The sequence below is a fragment of the Ochotona princeps genome, chromosome 4 (assembly GCF_030435755.1).
Source record: "Ochotona princeps isolate mOchPri1 chromosome 4, mOchPri1.hap1, whole genome shotgun sequence".
NCBI classification, from domain to species: Eukaryota; Metazoa; Chordata; class Mammalia; order Lagomorpha; family Ochotonidae; genus Ochotona; species Ochotona princeps.
In genome coordinates, this window is record NC_080835.1 from 55,913,457 (window position 1) to 55,932,909 (window position 19,453).

Sequence of the window (19,453 nt, forward strand, 5' to 3'; positions counted from 1 at the left end):
TAAATGTTTACTTATTTATTTGAAAGGTAGAGTTACAGGAGAGGGGAAGAAACAGATCAGTATTCCACCCACTGGCTCAAATGGCCACTATAGCCAAGACTGGACCAAGCAGAAGAGAGTTTCTTCCAGGTCTTCCATATGGGTAGAAGGGCCCAAGCACTTGGCCCATCTTCCACTGCTTTCCAGGGTACATTAGCAAGGACAGCAACAGGTTGTGGAACAACCAGGTCTTGAACTGATGCTCATGTGGATTCCAACATCACAGGCAGCAGCTTCACATGCTTTGCCACCAGCCCCATGATACTTTTTTAAAATTCCTTTAAAAGCAAGAATGAACAAGGCTTTATACTATTACCATTTCTATTCAACATTTTATAATTGAAGTCTCTCCAATGTGGTATTAGTAGATGATAACATAAACAAAAAAATAGGATAGAAGATGTACAGGGGAAAAAACCAGAAGCAATGACAGGATCACAGAATTCTAGGTATTATTCAAAATCATTCCTATAGACTATCAGTGAACAATTGAAACAAATTTATAAAAACATAATTTACAGTAACATCAAAAACAGCAAATAACTGGGCCTGGTGAGGTGGCCTGGCGGCTGAGGTCCTTGCCTTGAACACGCCAGGATCCCACATGGGCGCTGGTTCTAACCCTGGCAGCCCTGCTTCCCATCCAGCTCCCTGTTTGTGGCCTGGGAAAGCAGTCGAGGATGGCACAAAGCCTTTGGGTTCCTGCACCCGCGTGGGAGACCTGAAGGAAGTTCCTGGCTCCCAGCTTCGGATCAGCACAGCACCAGCCGTTGCAGTCACTTGGGGAGTGATCATTGGATGGAGGGTCTTTCACTCTGTCTCTCCTCCTCTCTTTGTGTCTGACTTTGCAATAAAAATAAATAAATCCTTAAAAAAAACAGCAAATATTTAGGGATTACATTAACAAATATATACAACAAGATTTGTACATGGAAAACTACAATATAGCTTTTGCTGAGAGGAAGCAAAGCTCTAAATGGATGGAGAGATATACCATATTATGAATTATAAATCTCAATATTATTTATTAAATTGTCAGTTCTCACAAATTGATCTGTAAATTCCATACAATCACAAACAAAATCTTAGCAGGTGTTTTGGCAAAAAATGAGAAACTTTTTTGTTTTAAAGATTTATTTTATTTTTATTACAAAGTCAGATATACTGAGAGGAGGAGAGAGAGAGAGGAAGTGGAGCTGCCGGGATAAGAACCAGCAGCCATATGGGATCAAGGCGAGGACCTTAGCCACTAGGCCACGCTGCCGAGCCCTAGAAGCTGTTTTTGACACCAATGTGGCAATGCAAAAAATCTAGAATAGCCAAAATAGTTTTGGATACTCTATGCTTCACCGATAAAGAAAATGTGTTGGTAATGAATAGGAAATTTAGAACATTTAAAATTAAACCCTACACCCATACTGACCTAATTTTTAATAAATACATCAAGGTAATCCAGTGAGGAAAGGATCATTTTTTTAGAATATTGTGTTGAAACTGGATAGTCTCATGAAAAAAAATTAACTTCAGCCTAATGACATTATAAAACTTTAACAAGAGTGGATTATAACCCCCAAGTATAAGTGCTAAAATTATGACACTTCAAGAAAAAAAAATTAAAATTAGATTAGATAGGCAGAGAGCAACAAGGAAAGCTTAGAACCAGACAGGAAACAGTCAGCGTCGATTCACATATACCTGTTACCAAGTAGGACACAAAGATTAGTTACTCCTCACTAAGGTAGTGAAGATTTCTCTGCACACCCCTCCTAAAACAGTTCTACAACTCAACTGTTGACATATGCCTTGCTAGAGTTATAAGCCAGTTTAGACTATCCTAAAATTTGCCAAGTTCAGTAAAAATTATGCTTCAACACTGTAGACTGCTAAATATAAAAATGAAAATAGACACATGACAGCTGAATAGTACCCTATAACCATTTTAAGATGTATAGAAGCTGGTTGTATAAAAACTAAAATCGAAATGTCAATGAAGTAGTCACAAGATGTGGTTAAGAACTTGTATTTTCTAACATACTGGCCACTCAGTACCATGTCAATTAACTTCATAATGTTGTAAATTGTTGTTGATGTTATGTTGTGGCTTTTCATTGGAGGGGATGATATTCTGCCAGTTCTACTTTCAGACCAGGTATAGTGTCCCAAGGAAATGGTTGAAATTATCTGGACAAGGAGAGGCTGGATTCTATGCATGGTTCATGCTTGCAATGAAAGAACTGTATCATAAAACAAATTAAAAAAAAGTACTTGTTCCAATGAAAACTTCATACCTCAATAAATCCTCTTTTTTTTTAGTTATGTGAAAATTCACTAATTAGGACACAGATACACAAAAACAAACTGTAAAGTGTTAAATTGAGCTTCATCAAAATTATAAACATTTTTTCTTCAAAAGACTATGTTGATAAAATGAAAGACAAGTCAATGACTTGGAGAAAATATTTGCAGTATGTATGTATATAACAAAGTATTTATATATTCAGTACACAAAGAAATCTTATAACTCAATAATAAGGCAGATAATACTATTGAAAAAAGTATGTGATGGCAAACAAGTACATGAAAAGATGTTCAACAATAGTAATCATTAGGTGCACATTAAAATCACATGAAATACTGCTATATATACACTAGAACAGCTAAAATGAAAAGGACTAACATCATACCAAATTTGGCAAAGATGGAGGACAAATGGAACACTCATATGCTGGTAGTAATATGAAATGGTACATTGTTGTAGGAAAATAATTTCACAATTATCTTAAAAGGGTAAACATTTACCTGCTGTACAACCTGCTGTACAACTTACAACCACTTCACAAAAGAAGTGAAACCATATGTTCATGCAAAGTATTATTAATATTCATAGCTGCTCTACTCTATTTGTAAATAAATACTCCAAAATTGGAAACAATGCCACCAGGATTTGAATAGATAAACCAATTGTGCTATATCCTCAACAATAAAAGGAAAGGAAGTGTTGCTACACCTAGCATGGGCGAATCTCAAACTCCTTGTCAGACGAAAGAAGTCATGCAGGAAAGAATATATGTATGGTATGATTGTATTTATTCCAATCTAAAAAAATGCAAACTACATTTTTGAAAGTAGTGGATGTGTGTTGTCACTTTAGTGGTAGTTCTGTGAATGTATATAGATACACACTTTAGTCTATGCAGTTTAATATAAGTCTATTATGCTTCATTAAAACTATAAAAATATGTGTAAGCTACTTTCATTATTTTGAGTCACTAAATAAACTTCAACTTTTTCTTCAACTAAGCAGAAAGAATATTATCTACTTGAAGAGTTTCAGGGTGTGTTGTGTGAGTGTGCACACGTGTGTATTCACACCCCATCTAAATACCTCCATATCCTTCTCCCATTCCCAAGTCTTGTTTTTCTTCAAAGCATTCATAACCAGTTATATAGTTGTTGGTTACTTTCCCCAACTATATAATTCCTTGGGAGCAAATTACTTTCTCTTTATTCACTGCTACTTTCCCAAGTGCTTAGAACAGTGTTTGGTAAAGAATTTTCAGTATATACAAAGATACAATAAGAAATTCATGGAAATGAAACTAAAACATAAGTTCAGGAGTAGGCATTTGGCCAAGCAGTTATGCCTCCAATTAGAATGTCCCAGATAGGAGTACCTAGAATCAGTCAGGACATTGGCCCTTGACTTCAGTTTTCCTACTAGAAGTAGACCCCAGGAGGTAGCAATGAGGACTCAAGTAATAAGTTCCTGCCAGCCACATGGGAAGCCTGGGTTGAGTTTCCATCTCCTGGCTCCCAGTCATGACCGTTGCAGGTATTGGAGGTCAGGGGGTCAGCAAGCAGATTCCAGCTCCTCCTCATCATCTCTTTTGTTTTCTCTGTCTCAGATGAACATTTTAAAAAATAATACAAGTTGTTTTAGTGGTTTTAGTGTTTAAAAATTTGAAACCAACAGTTTTTTCAATTAATAATATGTGTTTTCCATGAATTTTCTGAATTGCTCTAGATTATTGATTTTGTGTGTGTGTGTGTGTGTGTTAACTAGAGTATTTGACATTAGAGTATGTAACTCAGCCTGTGTTGATTCAAATTTACCACCCATGGATAAGAAAGCTGTGGTTCATTTATCCCATGGAATACTACTCAGCTATTTAGAAAAAACAAAATGCAGTTCTTTGTGGCCAAATGGGCCCAATTGGAAACCATTATGCTAAGGGAAATGAGCCAATCCCAAAAGGTTAAATACCACGTTTGCCTTAATTTAAGATGAAATGATGTCAATCTAAGAATAGTACCTGTAAATTGTAGTATTATTTCAACCTCAAACAGCCTGTATCACATGCAGTGATATTGTAATGTAACCAGGAACCAACAATCAATGTGAGTCAGACTGCTTATGACCTACATCAAAGGATTGTAATTATACTTTAAGACCCTATGCTACTCGGAAATGAGGCAGGAGGGAAGAGAGGTCTTCCATCTCCTTAGAATATGTGAGGATGATGTGAAGTATAACCTATCAAGAACATAACAGGTAACTCATAGACAACGGACTCGAATCAGCTTTAGACAGTAGTAAAACTACAAAGATATATAGGGGGAATCAAGAGCGATCCTGACAACCTCTTAACAGGAGGTCATATGCACAGAGCAGGGGAGGAGGGGACCCCAGAGTAGAGCAGGTGGACAGGAGGAGGCTTATATCCCAACCCTAGAGACCCCTGGATCCTCACCAAGGACTATCAGTACGGGCACCAAGGACTGCATCCCAACGGCCAAGGAGACCACTGGGAATTGGAGAGCCTTCAGAGGCCAAGAACTCTGAGGTCATCCACCCACACTTGGATCTACCACATGGGATGGAAGAAGTGCAAATCCTTCCTTGCAGGATCCAAGGTCATCAGAACAACAGCCAGGAACCCTGAGCAGTTCATAGAAACAGAAGAACAGTAAACTTCCTTCAGGACTAGGGAGAGGAGCTTTCTCTGGTCCTTATTTAGTTCCAACTTTGGATCACCATCCTCTCTTGCAATGACCATCAGGGTCGCTCCGCAGCACCGCCCCCCCCAAACACTAACAAACAAACAAACAAAATTAGATTAGATAGGCAGAGAACAACAAGGAAAGCTTAGAACCAGACAGGAAACAGTCAGCGTCGATTCACATATACCTGTTACCAAGTAGGACACAAAGATTAGTTACTCCTCACTAAGGTAGTGAGGATTTCTCTGCACAGCCCTCCTAAAACAGTTCTACAACTCAACTGTTGACATATGCCTTGCTAGAGTTATAAGCCAGTTTAGACTATCCTAAAATTTGCCAAGTTCAGTAAAAATTATGCTTCAACGCTGTAGACTGCTAAAAACTAAAGAGAGGAGAGACACGAGACAGCTGAATAGTACGCTTTAACCATTTTAAGATGTATAGCAGCCGGTTGTGTATAAAAACTAAAATCAAAATGTCAATGAAGTAGTCACAAGATGTGGTTAAGAACTTGCATTTTCTAACATACTGGCCACTCAGTACCATGTCAATTAACTCCATAATGTTGTAAATTGTTGCTGATGTTATGTTGTGGCTTTTCATTGGAGGGGATGATATTCTGCCAGTTCTACCTTCAGACCAGAGATGGTCTCCCAAAGAAACCGTTGAATGTATCTGGACAATAAGATGCTGGACTCTTTGCTTGGTATATGCTTGCATTGAAAGAATCTCAACTGAATTTGATCTGTAATACTGCAACAAGGTGGAGGAATCCACCATGGGGGGAAGGTAAGGGGAGGGGTTGGGGGAATCCCAGAGCCTATGAAACTGTGTCACATAATGCAATGTAATAAATATGAATAAATAAATAAATAAATGCAAATTAAATAAAAAGCTTCAGTATATTTAACAAACAAACAAGCAAAAAACAAATTTACCATCTACCACATCTCCTCTTTGACACTGAAAAAAGTTGTTGGACAGTTTCAGTTGCCTTTGTTACATACTTAGCAAAGTCTTGGAGGTCTGTTCTTTGTCAGTGCCTTTTAATGAGTAAATACAATAGGCATATTTATTAAAGAATTTAAAGGATAGGCTTAATTTTAATACTAATGGAAACTTTCCTTTTCATAAAGGTGTTAACTTCAAGCTTTGACTGTGACATGACCTAAGAAAAGTTTCCCTTTGTTTTTCTTTTTCCCTCCGCAGGGTTTATCCATGGCTTAGAGGACTGGGTTATACCTCCTTAGGTGTATTTTTATTTGGATTTTTATTATGGAATATAGATAACATATTTTGTGTTTCACTGAGGTAAGACAAAACTTTCCATTCCTTGAGAAATATGTTTAGAAAAATTTTGATGACCAGAGAGTTTCATGGGCCTATAGAAATAATAGTGATCTGAAATGGATTTTTACCATTGTTGACATTTAAAAGATGGATGCACCCCAATAACATTCTGGGAATACCTATTTAACATACCTGAAAGTTTGGAGAAAACCTCATAATGTCTGTAGGGGCCATCACAGAACTTTTGCAGCTCATCATATTTTAAATGTATTTTTGGAACCCACTTCATCTTTTTTCTTGAATAATTAGGAATGATTTGTAATAAAATAATAGAATATATTGGATTTGCTTCAAAGTCACGTGGAAGGGAGAAATAGATGAGAGTTTAGATGCCACAGATTGACAATAAGCTGGTAAGTTGTTGAAGTAGTGTAATCAGTACATTTCATTTTATCTACTTTTGTGTTGTTTGAAATTCTTTATGGCAAAGAGTTAAACAGGTAATTGTAGACATTCAGTGAGGACATACAAGCCACATGTCATGCTTAGAAAATGGAGATCTAGATGATGGCTTCTGAATGAGGAAGGAGCACACCCCACAGAGCTTTTCATCTGCTGAGGGAGACAGCATCGCCCCCGGGAAAGAACCACTAAGAAATAATGTAGGCTCCTGGAGATAGGAATCGTCTCAAAAGTCTCAAGTAAATAGTAATGCAGTGATATGCATTGAATCAGAAGATCTAGACTTTGGGACTCAGCTGTCCCACTAGCTAAATGACTTGGGCAACTCATTTAAAAGTTTCTGAATTTTAAATTCCTACTCTATAAAGTAAAACTAATAGCCTCCCCAAATAATCACTGACTATGAAGTGAAATGACATCTATAAAAGGACTCTGTACTCTGTGTTGTACTGTAAGAGGTGACATTTGTTTGTAGTATAAAAGAAAAATATGTATCCAGGTAAGTCTGTAGCTGATTAGAGTCTCGTTTGCCAAAATGTGTTCCAGAAACACGTGTTCCACAAAGTATTAATAAGAATTAACTGAAGAATATTCCATAGATTCTTCAGTTATCTGAAGAGAAAGGAAAGATAAACTATGTTATTTACAGTAGGACTTTTCAAAGGCTTTAATCTGTAAATATGTATTAAAAATCTCTAAGACAGTGACTAATTATATGATGTTTCTCATATTTCTTTTACCTCAAGAATTATTTCTCAAGAAATTTTTGCCAGGAATATTATTTTTCAAAATACATTGTGGAAAACAACATGGTGGACTATAGCAGACTTAAGGAAATTAAATAATAACCATGTGTGAGAATGTTATTTCAGAGTGTTCCAAGACTACCAGCATTAGTTACTAAATATTTTTAAGTTTTAATGTGATTTTCCCTTCTACCCAGGAACTTTAGAAAGAAGGTGCCACCTATCATAGGTGTCACCACCCAGTTTCATGCATGGTGGCATATTTTAACTGGCCTTGGTTCTTATCTTCACATCCTTTTCAGGTAGGAAACAGAGAATTTTTAAGCCCAGTATTGAAGTAGCTTGTGTTTTGTTCTGTTCTGTTTTGTTTCCTTTACTCATTGGCTAGGATAGTGTATATATGAAATGTTAGGAGACAAAATCATCAGGAAGCTGAGAGATCTTCCATGTAGAAATTCAGAAGTGGAACAGCCAGGGCTTGATCCAGTGGCTGTGTGGGATGCCAGCATGCCAGGTGGTAGCTTTAACACACTATACACTACAACACCAGTCCCAATGTTCACATTTGTAAAATCCAGATATTATATTCCCAGGAATTTGTCCCAAATAAATAATCCATAAAATTGAATGTATGTAAACAAAAATGTTAATCACAATGTTATTTAATTTAGCAAAAACAACAATACAATAGAGTGATCCAAAAGTTAGGACAGAATCATAAAGTAACTTTTACAATGCCCTTTTTTCAACCATTTGACATTGTAAATATGAAAAATTTATAGCAGCATAAAAGATACCATAATTTTTAAGTCAACTAAATAAAAATCTTTATTAAATCAATGAAAAATTAATTTGCATATGAGGGGGGAAAAAAAGGCCAGCACTATGGCACAGTGCATTCTGCCACCACCCACAACATGAGAATCCTGTATGGATGCCAATTCAATTCCCAGGGACTCAACTTCTGATCCAGCTCCCTGCCAAAGTGCCTGGGAAAGTGCTAAAGATACAGATGGAGTTTCAAGCTCCTGGCTTCAGCCTTGCCCAGCCCTGCTGCTGCAACCATTCAGGGAGCGAACCAGCAGATGGAAGATTTCTCTCCCTCTATCTCTTCCCCTCTCTCTCTAACTCTGCCTTTCAAATAAATAAATAAATATTTTTTTAAAAAAATAAAGAAGAGTAGCACAAGGAAACTCAATATTGATGAACATGTTTATTACTTTGTTGTGACAGGTGTGTATGCATATGTCCAAACTCATGAAATTATGAAATTATGAAATTTTTATATCAATTGTGAAAAAAATGGATTTAGAACTGAGGTGTAGTAACTCAACTATCATACATAGTACAACTAAGTAGCAAGAAAAGCCTAGATAACCAGTGTCAGCAGTTAAGCAAGCCTAACTATAAATGCTATAATAAAGAGAAAGATAATTTTAACAACTTTATGTGATGAATAGTTCTGTATGTCTTAAACTTTCCATAGAAACAGTTTGACTTTTAACACATAGCCTCATTTAGGCTGAGGACTTTATTTATTTACATCTATGTTTATTTCCTCCTTTAGTCTGCATAAAGGTCCCCTAAAGTGATCGTTTTATTCCTGGAGAAGGACAGTCAAAGGGGGAAGTACTTCACACGTGATCTTATGGCCAATTAGTGTTATTACCTGGATTTGAGCCCAGAATTTTCTGTCTTCCTAAACCAAGGGTGAGGAATCTTTCCTCCACTAAGGGCCATTGGATATTTATAGCATCATTCATGGGCCAGTTATCAGCTTAAAAATTAGCCTGCCATTGATTTATTAAATGTTGATTCCTGCCTGCCTTTGCCTTGGCAGGGCCAGACTAGATTTTTCAAGAGTTTTCTACATCCCTGCACCAATCTTAGAAACCTTCCTTCAGTTGATGAAGGAAGCTGGAGCCTAAAGAGAAGTGACTTGCCCAGAGTCTACTTAACAGTCAGCTACCCAAAACCTGTATTCAGACCCTGCTTCTGCCCCTTACTAGCTGTGGTAACTTAAAATAAATAGCTTACCTTTCTTGGACCATTTCTTATATGCAAAGTGAGATGATTAACACCCATCTAGTAGGTAGTTTAAGAGTAAAATATATATAAAGCTCTTGGTCAAGTACCACTCCTTGCATTATAGGTACTTAATAAACAGTGGAATCCTAGAATCACAGAATGCAGGGCTTCTCTGCCCCCAGTTCAGGATTCTTTCCTAAAGAGAAGCAAAAACAATAGCAAGTTTATTTTAGAAATTGGCATCTGAAACATACTATTAAGGTTGTATTTCAAACAGGAGGCAATTTCCTATTGTTATTTTTAATTCAATCTTTTTGAAAGCCAGACTGAGGGAGAGACAGAAATTTTGCATTCATTGGCTCATACCCCAGTGCTCATAAAAGCCAGGTGGGATCAGGCCAGAACTATGATGCTGGAACTCCATCAGGGTCTCCCACATAGGTGGCAGGAACCTAAGTACTCAAGCCATCATCTGCTGTTACCCCGATTGCATCTGTAAGAAGCTGGAGCAGAAGCTGAGGAGCTGGGACTTGAACAGGCAATGTGACAGGAGACACAGTTGTCTTCTAAATGGAAGCTTAATCAGCTGCACCATGACACCCACCCTGACAGTTCTTAACAAAATAGTATTTGAGGGCAGCTGTTTAGCCTAGCTGTTGAAACACTGCTAAGTATACCTACGTCCTATATTGGAGTGCCTGGGTTCAATTCCTAGCTCTGACTCCTGACTCCACCTTTCTACTCATGAGGATCCTTGGAAGTATCAGTAATAGCTCAGGTGATTGGGTTCTTGAGTCCCTGCTCCTCATTCAGGAAAACTTGAATCGAGATCCTGACTTCTGTCTCCCGGCTTCAGCTGTCAAAGTCTCTGCCATTGTGGCCATTTGGGAAATAAACTAGCAGATGGGAGCATATCTCTCTCTCTCCCTCTTCCTCCTTCCCTCCTTCCTTTCCCATTACCTTCTCCCTTCCTCCCCTCCTCCTTCTCCCTCTCCCTTACAATAAAATGATAAATATAACTAAATCATGTGCCAGATACTTTGTAACACTACTTTTAGACTTTGATCTAACTTCCAGAGGTGACTCACTTAAAGGGTGCTATGAAGAAGACTCTCTGTTACCTTTCTGGTTATCCTCTGTACATGCATTTAACCCTCCAAACTACAATACCAACCCTTATACCTGTATTTAACCCATGTAGAGCTGACAGACTGATTTCCAAAATACCCGAAGAAACTCTACCTTAATCCTTATACCCCAAAACTGAAGGATTCACTAATTTCAGTTGGAATCAGATCAAGCATTTAGTGGATCACTCACTGCTAAGCTATTGGCATCCTTCCATCTATGAGCCGATCATTTCTGTCTTCCTTAGCATCTTGCCAAATGTTCTGCATAGTAAATGAACATAAAAGAAATATGCCCATGTTATTTTTTCCTTTGTGTATACGGAGGCACTCTGGTTAAACTGGTCAGTTTGCATGGATTAAAGATTAGTCTGAAGAACTTTCCCTCTCTCCCTTTTCTTTCAGTTTATATACAAGAACACTTTACCTAAGATACAGACCAAAAGTGAAGGTGAGTCCACAAGAGCTGTGTGCGTGTGTGTTGGGGGGAAGGAGAGACTTTGGCAGAATGGGATGAAGGGGGAAGAAGACAGAAGGAAATAGAGAGCCAATGGGGGGAGCAGAGGCCTCGGAGCCAGAAGGCATTGAATCTTCCATTTACTACTACTAACGATCCTAGAAAAGTCTCTCCTCCTTAAGCCTTGAAGCAACTTACTTCAACAGTAAGAGGGAGCTGTTAACAGCTACATTGCAGAGTTGTTTTTAGGATCATGGAGGATTTACATGCCCAGCTCCATGCTTGAAAAAGTAGATCGCTTAATCCATTTAAATATATTAAGTGAAAACAGTTTCTGAGATGGGATGCAACTCTGGAAGGAGTACAGGCCTCTAATGTCAGGACAATCACTAGCAAACCAACCAAGCATTGTCTTAGCCTATGGATTTATTCTTATGCTGAGAGATGGCATGCCACAATTTGAACTACTCTCATTTTGCCCTAACTTATTTCCAAACAGTTTCTCTTCGGAATCTGGCCAGTGATCATGTTTGAGCCTCTCAGGAACCACTGATGAATTATTCTACCAAGAACTAAAATATACCTACCATAGGCCTCGCAAAAGGAATAAGGAAATCCTTAGAGATCTTCATGTTCAAATATATCATGTCCATCGCAATAAAGGAGGCCTTTTCTGGTTAACGCTGCCAGCCACACAGAGCATGAGGAATGGGACCTGCTGGGTGCTTAGCTCATGGCTTTATCTCATCCTAAAATGTTTATGAAGAAAGAGAGAATGATATGTATGTACATGCTTGAATGCTGGGGTAATTGAGCTTTTCTTAACATATTAACAGTTTGTACTGGATATAGGAAGTTAACTATTTTTTTTTTACAAAAGTTGTATGTAAATTATAAATTTTAATATTCGATTAATAATGAAAACAATGATCTAAGGGTGAACCTCTTGGATCATTTTCCAAGATAGGAAAAAAAAAGCCAACTGCAGGATTCTGGGGAGTTCTTCCCCGTGTCCCAGTGCTGGCCTGAGTGTTGTAGACAGCTCGGCCTTGTCACCAAGTTTCATGCTTGTCACTTCCCAGATTGCCATGGACTCTGGATGGCCATGTGTGCTCACAGTTGGCACAAACAGGTCCTCTTGGTACCTTTCTGAGGCCCATGGCACCTGCAGGAGCTCTGCCATTTCAAGGTGGTGGCTGTGTTCCCTTAGATCTTTGTAGATCTTTAGGTTGCCGCTGTTCTTAGGACTAAAAAAACATGACTGGTGATGTGGACTATCTGTACTCCACCTCAGTAGCATAATTTGCTGAAATTATCAGGGAATAACAGAAAACTGACCTTCAAGATTTTGCAGTATTTTCCCCCTCTCTGAAAAAGCTCTGGTTATGCCCAGGGAAGTGTAACAGGGTAACTAGTAAAGGATACTGTTTACATAAAGCTTATTAAAAGATTTATTCCTTTAGTTCTGGGAGGGAATAGATAAAGAGTTGAGGGCAGCTCTAACTTGTAACTTGAGGAGTACCTAAACAGGAGGTGCTAAGAAATGGTAGTAAAAGCTCATTGTTAAGGCAGCTAGTTTTAATTCAGATTTAAAGATACACCAAATTGATCATTTTTCACAAACGGAAAAAAAGAAGGTTCAGATACTTAAAATATAATGATGAAATCCTGATTATCTGCTTAGAAGGAAAATAATGGTTTTTTTCTGATGCAAAGGTAGTAGATACTTCTTTGAGTTTTTCATTATTCGCTAAGTAGCACGGGGCAAATTTAAAACCAAGAACTATTCCCTTGTCCTACTTGCCTTGCTATGAGCCTGTCCCTTAGCACACCAACATGCCACCAGCCAAATGCTTCCATCTTTGGGATCCCCTGGCCAGAGAAACACTGGCACACGTATACCTGGGAAACTTGGATCATGACATAAAACAACCATTTCAGTGTACAGTCCAAATGACTTCTTTCTTGTTTCTCAAAGTTGACTTCCAGCCATATTTCAACTCCAATTACCTGGACTACCAGTCATTGAACTCTTGAATTTATTAACCGGTTTCCTACTGTTACTTTTCATCCAGGCTTAATCCTTCATAGCGAACCCACGGGTGGAAACAGACACTCCATGACCGTGCTGCCAGACCTTGTCAAGCACTGGCAGACAGAGATTCTGCAGTAACTGAGGTCAGCAGAGTGGTTTGCTGAGTGAGAGATTCAGCTGCCATCATTCTTTGTAGCTTCTTGAATAAAGTTGTCCAGTACCTTATTGGAAAGGCACCTGTACCCCTGGATGACCTGTAAGACTGTGGCCAATCCTTCAGTGATGCTAGTTTCTAATGTAGAACATTCAGCATGAAAGCTCAGCATATAACATCTTAGATGTGTTGAGCATACAAAAGCCAGTTTCTTCATTTTCCACATCAGCTTGTTTCTCACACAGTGGCTCTTGATAGCAACTGCAGTAAATACTCCGGGTTTTATATCTATATAACTGCTGACCTATGGGATATTGCTAAACTACCTTTATTTCAGTGGTTTTCTTTTTACCTACTAGGATTCTGGGTGCATTGCTCCCCATCCCTTCACTCTGTCTGCTTGAAAATCCTCCTGTTAACTAAAGTACACAGAAACCCTGTTTCCTACTGAACATGTCTCTTGAAATGAAAAGTGCTCCTCCCTGAGCCCTATTGCAAAGTCTCTTTAAAGCATCTGCTTTATAAGGGCGTAAGAGAAGCAGTTTGCTTATACATTTCAATATTCCTCTTGTACTGCCATCTATTTATTTCACTAAGGGAAACCTAAGTAATGTTACGTTTATTTTTCAGGAAACTCTAGGTGAAAGGTGCTGGTGGTTGTGCTTTTCCTCTCTTGCCACCCCTTCCTCCTGTGGAGCTTTTATGAGGCCTCACCCCCGAAGCAGTCTCATTTTTCCTTGTGATAATGATTTGCTTTTGAATAATCTGCAAATGAGAATCCAAGTAACAGAAGTAGACAAATACTGTGATTTAATCATAATGTAAAACTTCAGTAACTCTGAATTTTGTATATGCAAAGAGGAATTTTCTTATGCTAAAAAGAGGAGGTGTAAGTCAAAATCAAGAAACCAATAACTTTCTGCATATAGTACATGAAAATCTTTTGAATGTCTCTAATAGGTTCTGTTATAAAACAAATGTCCCTAACAGTATGTGACAATTTGAACACTTTTTTTGGAGTTACATGAATCCCCTAATATTTTGTCCTTGAAAGCAATTACTTATTGCTTGACAGTTTTAGCTCCCACTCCACATTTACATGATAGGAAGTTCTTTTGGCCCCATAGCTTATCATGTACCACTGGACAAGCATTTCTATAAAACTGATATTCCAGAAAGAATCAGTCACTGGAAATTGCAACTGTGGCTTTTTGCAGATCTACCTCTGTTTAAATTCTTTACCCTATCAATGCTATAATACAGTTGGATCACATTGTCTTGTTTTTTTTTAATGTCTAAAATTATGTTTTAATTGCTATGCTCTAACCATTTGGAAATAAGGATTAAAATGTAGTTAAAAGTTGGGCAAGCATTCGGCCCAGTAGTTGAGAAGCCTGTACCCTTCCTCCAAGTACCTGCATTTGCTAGCCGGTCTGGGAAACAGTGATACCAGCTCAAGGAGCTGCGTTCCCACTACCCACACGGGAAATCCAAATTGTGTTCCCAGCTGTCCGCTTTGGTTACTGGCCATTTGGGACATTTGGGAAGTAAACCAGTGGATGAGCATGCTTGTTCATTCTCTTTCTGCCTCTCAAAGAAATGAACTTTTTTCAAATAGTTACACCCTCTTATGGAGGAACTATAAAACAGAAAAGGAAGCATGTCACAGTAATCCAGCTGACAAATCCCAGTGCTGTTTTTAAACTGCTGCCCTTCCTTCAAGAACCAGGAGAAACTTTCTTGCCTAATGTCTAGCTGTCATTGTGGGGCTCAGGGAGGGGTCATTTCTATATTGCCAAAAGTCTGTATGGACATACCACTGGACTTACCCATTTCTTCAAGATCGCAAGCCCACCCAGCTTTTCTCTACTCAGAAAAAGAGTCATCTGAAATTCAAACCAAAGATAAAATTCTGACTTTGCCCAATAAACTTTTAAACATTGACAGTAACACGTAAATGACAATAACATTTCACCAAGGCATCGACCTTTCTCTGATGGGCAGCTAGAAGAGAAGAAACCACTGAAGAATTCAAGCAAGGTCTTCAGAATCTACTGCTGCCGATTCACACTCAGCCATCATGTCTACCACTGCCGCCCGAGTCTTCATTTTTTAGCAAACCCAGCAAGTTACTACCTGCTTTGAATGGCAGGAGTATAAAGAAAAAAAAAGTGGACCACAAGAGTATTTCCCACTAGAAACCCAGAATATCCAAATTAACAAACTCAATTACAGGTCTGCAGGTGACCTAAAGTTCCCCAGCCATTTATCTGAGCAGCTATCAGTATTACTCCATCAACCACATTTATCACATATGCTGCAATTGTCCATGTTTCTTTTCCACTGTTACTAATGACTCACTTCAGTGCTTTAAAGAACACAACATGGTAGTTAAACTGTATCTAGTCACTGGTTCCTTAAATGCCTAGAGTAGGAGCCCGCATATGACATGTTTCCCAGCTCTGACTCCTGATTCTGTTTCCTGCTAATGCAGACGCTGAGGGGCAACAGTGATTGGGTTCCTGCTTCCAATGGGAAAACCTGGATTGAGATCCGAGTGGCCTTCAGCTGCCAAGCCTGTGGCAGCTTTTGGGAAATAAATCAGTGGCTGGAAGCTCCTCCTCCCCACCACCCTCTCCTTTCTGCCTCTCAAAAAAATATTTAAAAAAATTTAATTCAAGAAATGTCAGAAAGCTTCTGAAACCTTCCCAGCATTTCCTAGACAGATCTGCCAGTCATCACTTTTAAATGAGGATCTCAGAATTATCTCTTAAGATTATATCAGGGCACACTTACTACATCTTTTTTAGCATATAAATATGAGTCCCTAATACTTCTCATTTAGAGACCACCTGTACCTAAAGCAGAATGATTAAAAAAACTGGAATGTTAGAGGGCTGCCACCCACCAGCCAGATCCATTCTGCAGCTGTGTGGCCTAAAGGGGAAGAGTGGTTAGTACATTTTAAAGGCATGGTTTAAAGCAACAGGAAGGCAGACAGAATATGTGACAGAAAACTTCTGTGGCCTGAAACCCTAAAATAAGTTTGCCTTCCTGTGGCTGTAGGAGTGCCTCCCCTGCCACAGACCATATGCAAAGCAGCATTGCCCAGATGCCCTTCTTTGTGAAATGATTTTGGAGAGTGTCAGACCAAAACTATATGTCTCAGCTCTTTGTTGAATGAAATCATAGGATTTGTTTTTAAGATTTACATTATTATTGTTCAACATCTGATTTACTGGTTGGCAGCAGCCTCCAGCATAATGCCTAGAATATTCAGAAAATAGGAAAAGCTCATAATTTTGTTTTCATGATAAATTCCATTCTACACTATAAAATCCAGAATTGCTAGTTGTATTCAGCTTTTGAGTTGACTTCCAGAAAGTTGAGATCTTTTGACCGTCTTTCCCACGTCTTAAAAAATATGCCACATGGTCATTATTTAAGACCTATAAACTATTGTGATCCATGTATACTTTTTTTTTAACTTTTTTAAAGGAAGTGTTAAAAGCCCTTTCCACAGTTAGCATTGGTTTCTTTCTGGCTCTTTTTAGAATTAAGTTATTTATACAAATGAATACATGAATCTGTTTAAGAAACAGACTATTGGGTCCAGTATTCTGGTACAGCAAGCTGAGCCCCACTGCTTGTGATGTCAGTCTCCCAAATATGAGCACAGTGTGAATCCCAGCTGCTCTGCTTCTGATCAGCTCTCTGCTAATGTACTCACTGAGGAGTTAGTGCAGGATGGAGCTTCTAGGGCCCCTGCCACCTACACAGGTGGACAGAATGCAGTTCTTTGCTCCTGGCTTTGTCCTGGCCCAGACCTGGCTGTTGTAGCCATTTGGGGAGTGAACCAGCATATGGAAGATCCCCCTCTCTGACACTTTGCCTTTCAAATACATAAATCTTTAAAACAATAATAAGAAGATGATTTACCAAAATCTGTTTAGTATACTGATTGGGCATTGCTTACTATGGAGCATTTCTATGCTTTTAATGTTTCTAAGTGAACGGTGTGACCAACAGATAATCCGTTTCAGCTAATATCACATTTACTAGGATCACATTTGTCTGCAAATGTTTATTCTACTAGAACTTATCTAATAAAAATATAAATAGTCCTGAGTCTTTACAAGGAACTCACCATTTACAGGTAATCTCTAATATATGCTGACTCATATTTTCTGTTTGATTTACCACAGTCATTTTTCTAGAACATCATAGAATAATGTATTTTTATCTAAACTGCTGAATATTTGAGTATTCATGACTGATTTTTAGGTTAAAGTACTAAGTGGTAGTGTTTTAATGAGACTTCTGGTAACATTTAACCACTGGTTTCTAAGCTGCCGAATATTTGAGTACTCATGACCGATTTTTAGGTTAAAGTACTAAGTGATAGTGTTTTGAATGAGACTTCAGGTAATGTTTAACCCCTGGTTTACATTTAAAATATCTACATGATTGTTTAAATGTGGGGCCACCTTTCAGGAGTGCACAGCTGCTCACTGTCTATGGGCACCGTTGAAGGAGGAAGTTGAGCAGGGCTAAAATCCAGCTCCATTCAGCCTGCCAGGTAGGTGGGGCTGCATCTCAGAGGACAAGCCTTTCTCTAATTTGTTCAAGGAAGCTGTTTAGGCCATGGCAAGGCCGTACAAAGGAAGGATGTTCAGTAATTACGTTGGGCTTGTCATTACATTCCTAACATATGCTGTGGTGCCTTTCTACTCCACACCTGAGTAAGCTACAAAGCTAAAATTAAAAATTTTTCAATTGAACTTTTTGTTTTGAAGGATGAGTTACACAGAAGAAGAGAGAGAGAAATCCTCAATCCACTGATTCACTCCCCACATGGTTGCAGTAGCCAGAGTTGGGCTGGTCAGGAGCTTCCTCCAGTTTCCCATGTGGGCACAGGAACCCAACATATGGGCCATCCTCCCTTGCTTTTCCAAGGAACACTATCACGGAGGTAAATTGGAAACAGAGCATCCAGGACTTGAACTGGCGCTAACATCACAGGTAGAGGCTCAGTCTACTACTCCACAGTGCTGGCCCCAAACCACACCTTTCAAATATTAACTCTCCTAGTTAAGCCTCCTCCTGGAATAGGCAGTTAAGTCACTGCTGACCATATGGTTGATTCTTCAACTAGTTCCTCCTCTGTGTATTAGGGAGAGGCAGCCTTCCCTAGGTCTACAGTTGGGTGTGAACAGGAAAGATGTGAACCAGGAGCCCTTGCTGACAGGCAGCACTGTTTCAGCTGGCTTTGTGAAGGGGAAGAACAAAAGAAACTGGGATTACTTTAAATTCCACTTCTGAATAATATACACCGTTTTTGGTTTTCTATTTGTAGTATTGTTCACCCAGTTGAGAGGAATGCACGCCCATGTGCCTCCAATTAGGGTGGGGTGGGTCAAGTACGGAGGAAGGTGGGTGGGACAAATGTTTCGGTTTTTGTTTTCTCTGCAGGGTAGGAGAGGAAGGGGCCACTCCTTACCATCACACTACATCAGCACCCAGGAATGGGGGACAGTCATTTGATGACACTTTAGAGACCCCCAATAGGAAGAAGAGTGTTCCACAGGTGTCACTTGTGTGGTTTTGATAGTTCTAAGAAGTTATTGGTTTCATTGCTGCAGGGTTGAAAAAAATCTTTCCAAGGTCTATTGGTTGACAAAAGCCACGCTAGTGCATCCACAGACCCAGGAATGTGTTGCAAAGATTGGCCAGAAGAATTGTCCAGCCTGTCCTGCTTTTCCATCCTCTGACAAGCCAGCAGATGTCCACTGCTGACCCAGAGTACTGGCTGTCATTTTCTCCATGTGCATCTGGGTATACTATCCACTGCACAAGAATCAGCAACTGAGGAAGCCCAGCCCCTATATGTGCATTCCAAGGTCTCTCCACATATATTGGAATGTTCTCTATGGCCAGGGTCTGAGCCCAGCCATCTAGTTGAGGAGTCCCCCAAGAAACCTTGCCCCAAATTTGACTCTTGTGTGCAACAGCTAGTGCAGGGTCAGATTTGGTCTGTCACTTGCACCAACAAGTGTGCCTACCAGTGGATGCAAGCTGCCTGGTCAGTTCTGCCACAGATCCAGTCCTCATGCA

The 19,453-nt window shown here is 39.1% G+C and overlaps 1 protein-coding gene across 1 annotated transcript in view; it reads left to right on the forward strand.

Moving 5' to 3' along the window:
* Nucleotides 1-11,831, forward strand: part of ACER3 (alkaline ceramidase 3) — a 140,086-nt gene extending 128,255 nt beyond the window's left edge. The window contains exons 8-11 of the mRNA XM_004589864.3: nucleotides 6,250-6,351; nucleotides 7,736-7,840; nucleotides 11,099-11,144; nucleotides 11,650-11,831. Of these exons, the coding sequence (XP_004589921.1) occupies nucleotides 6,250-6,351; nucleotides 7,736-7,840; nucleotides 11,099-11,144; nucleotides 11,650-11,703 (307 nt within the window). The 3' untranslated portion in view covers nucleotides 11,704-11,831. The remainder of the gene's footprint in view (nucleotides 1-6,249; nucleotides 6,352-7,735; nucleotides 7,841-11,098; nucleotides 11,145-11,649) is intronic.
* The last annotated feature ends 7,622 nt before the right edge of the window (nucleotides 11,832-19,453 follow it).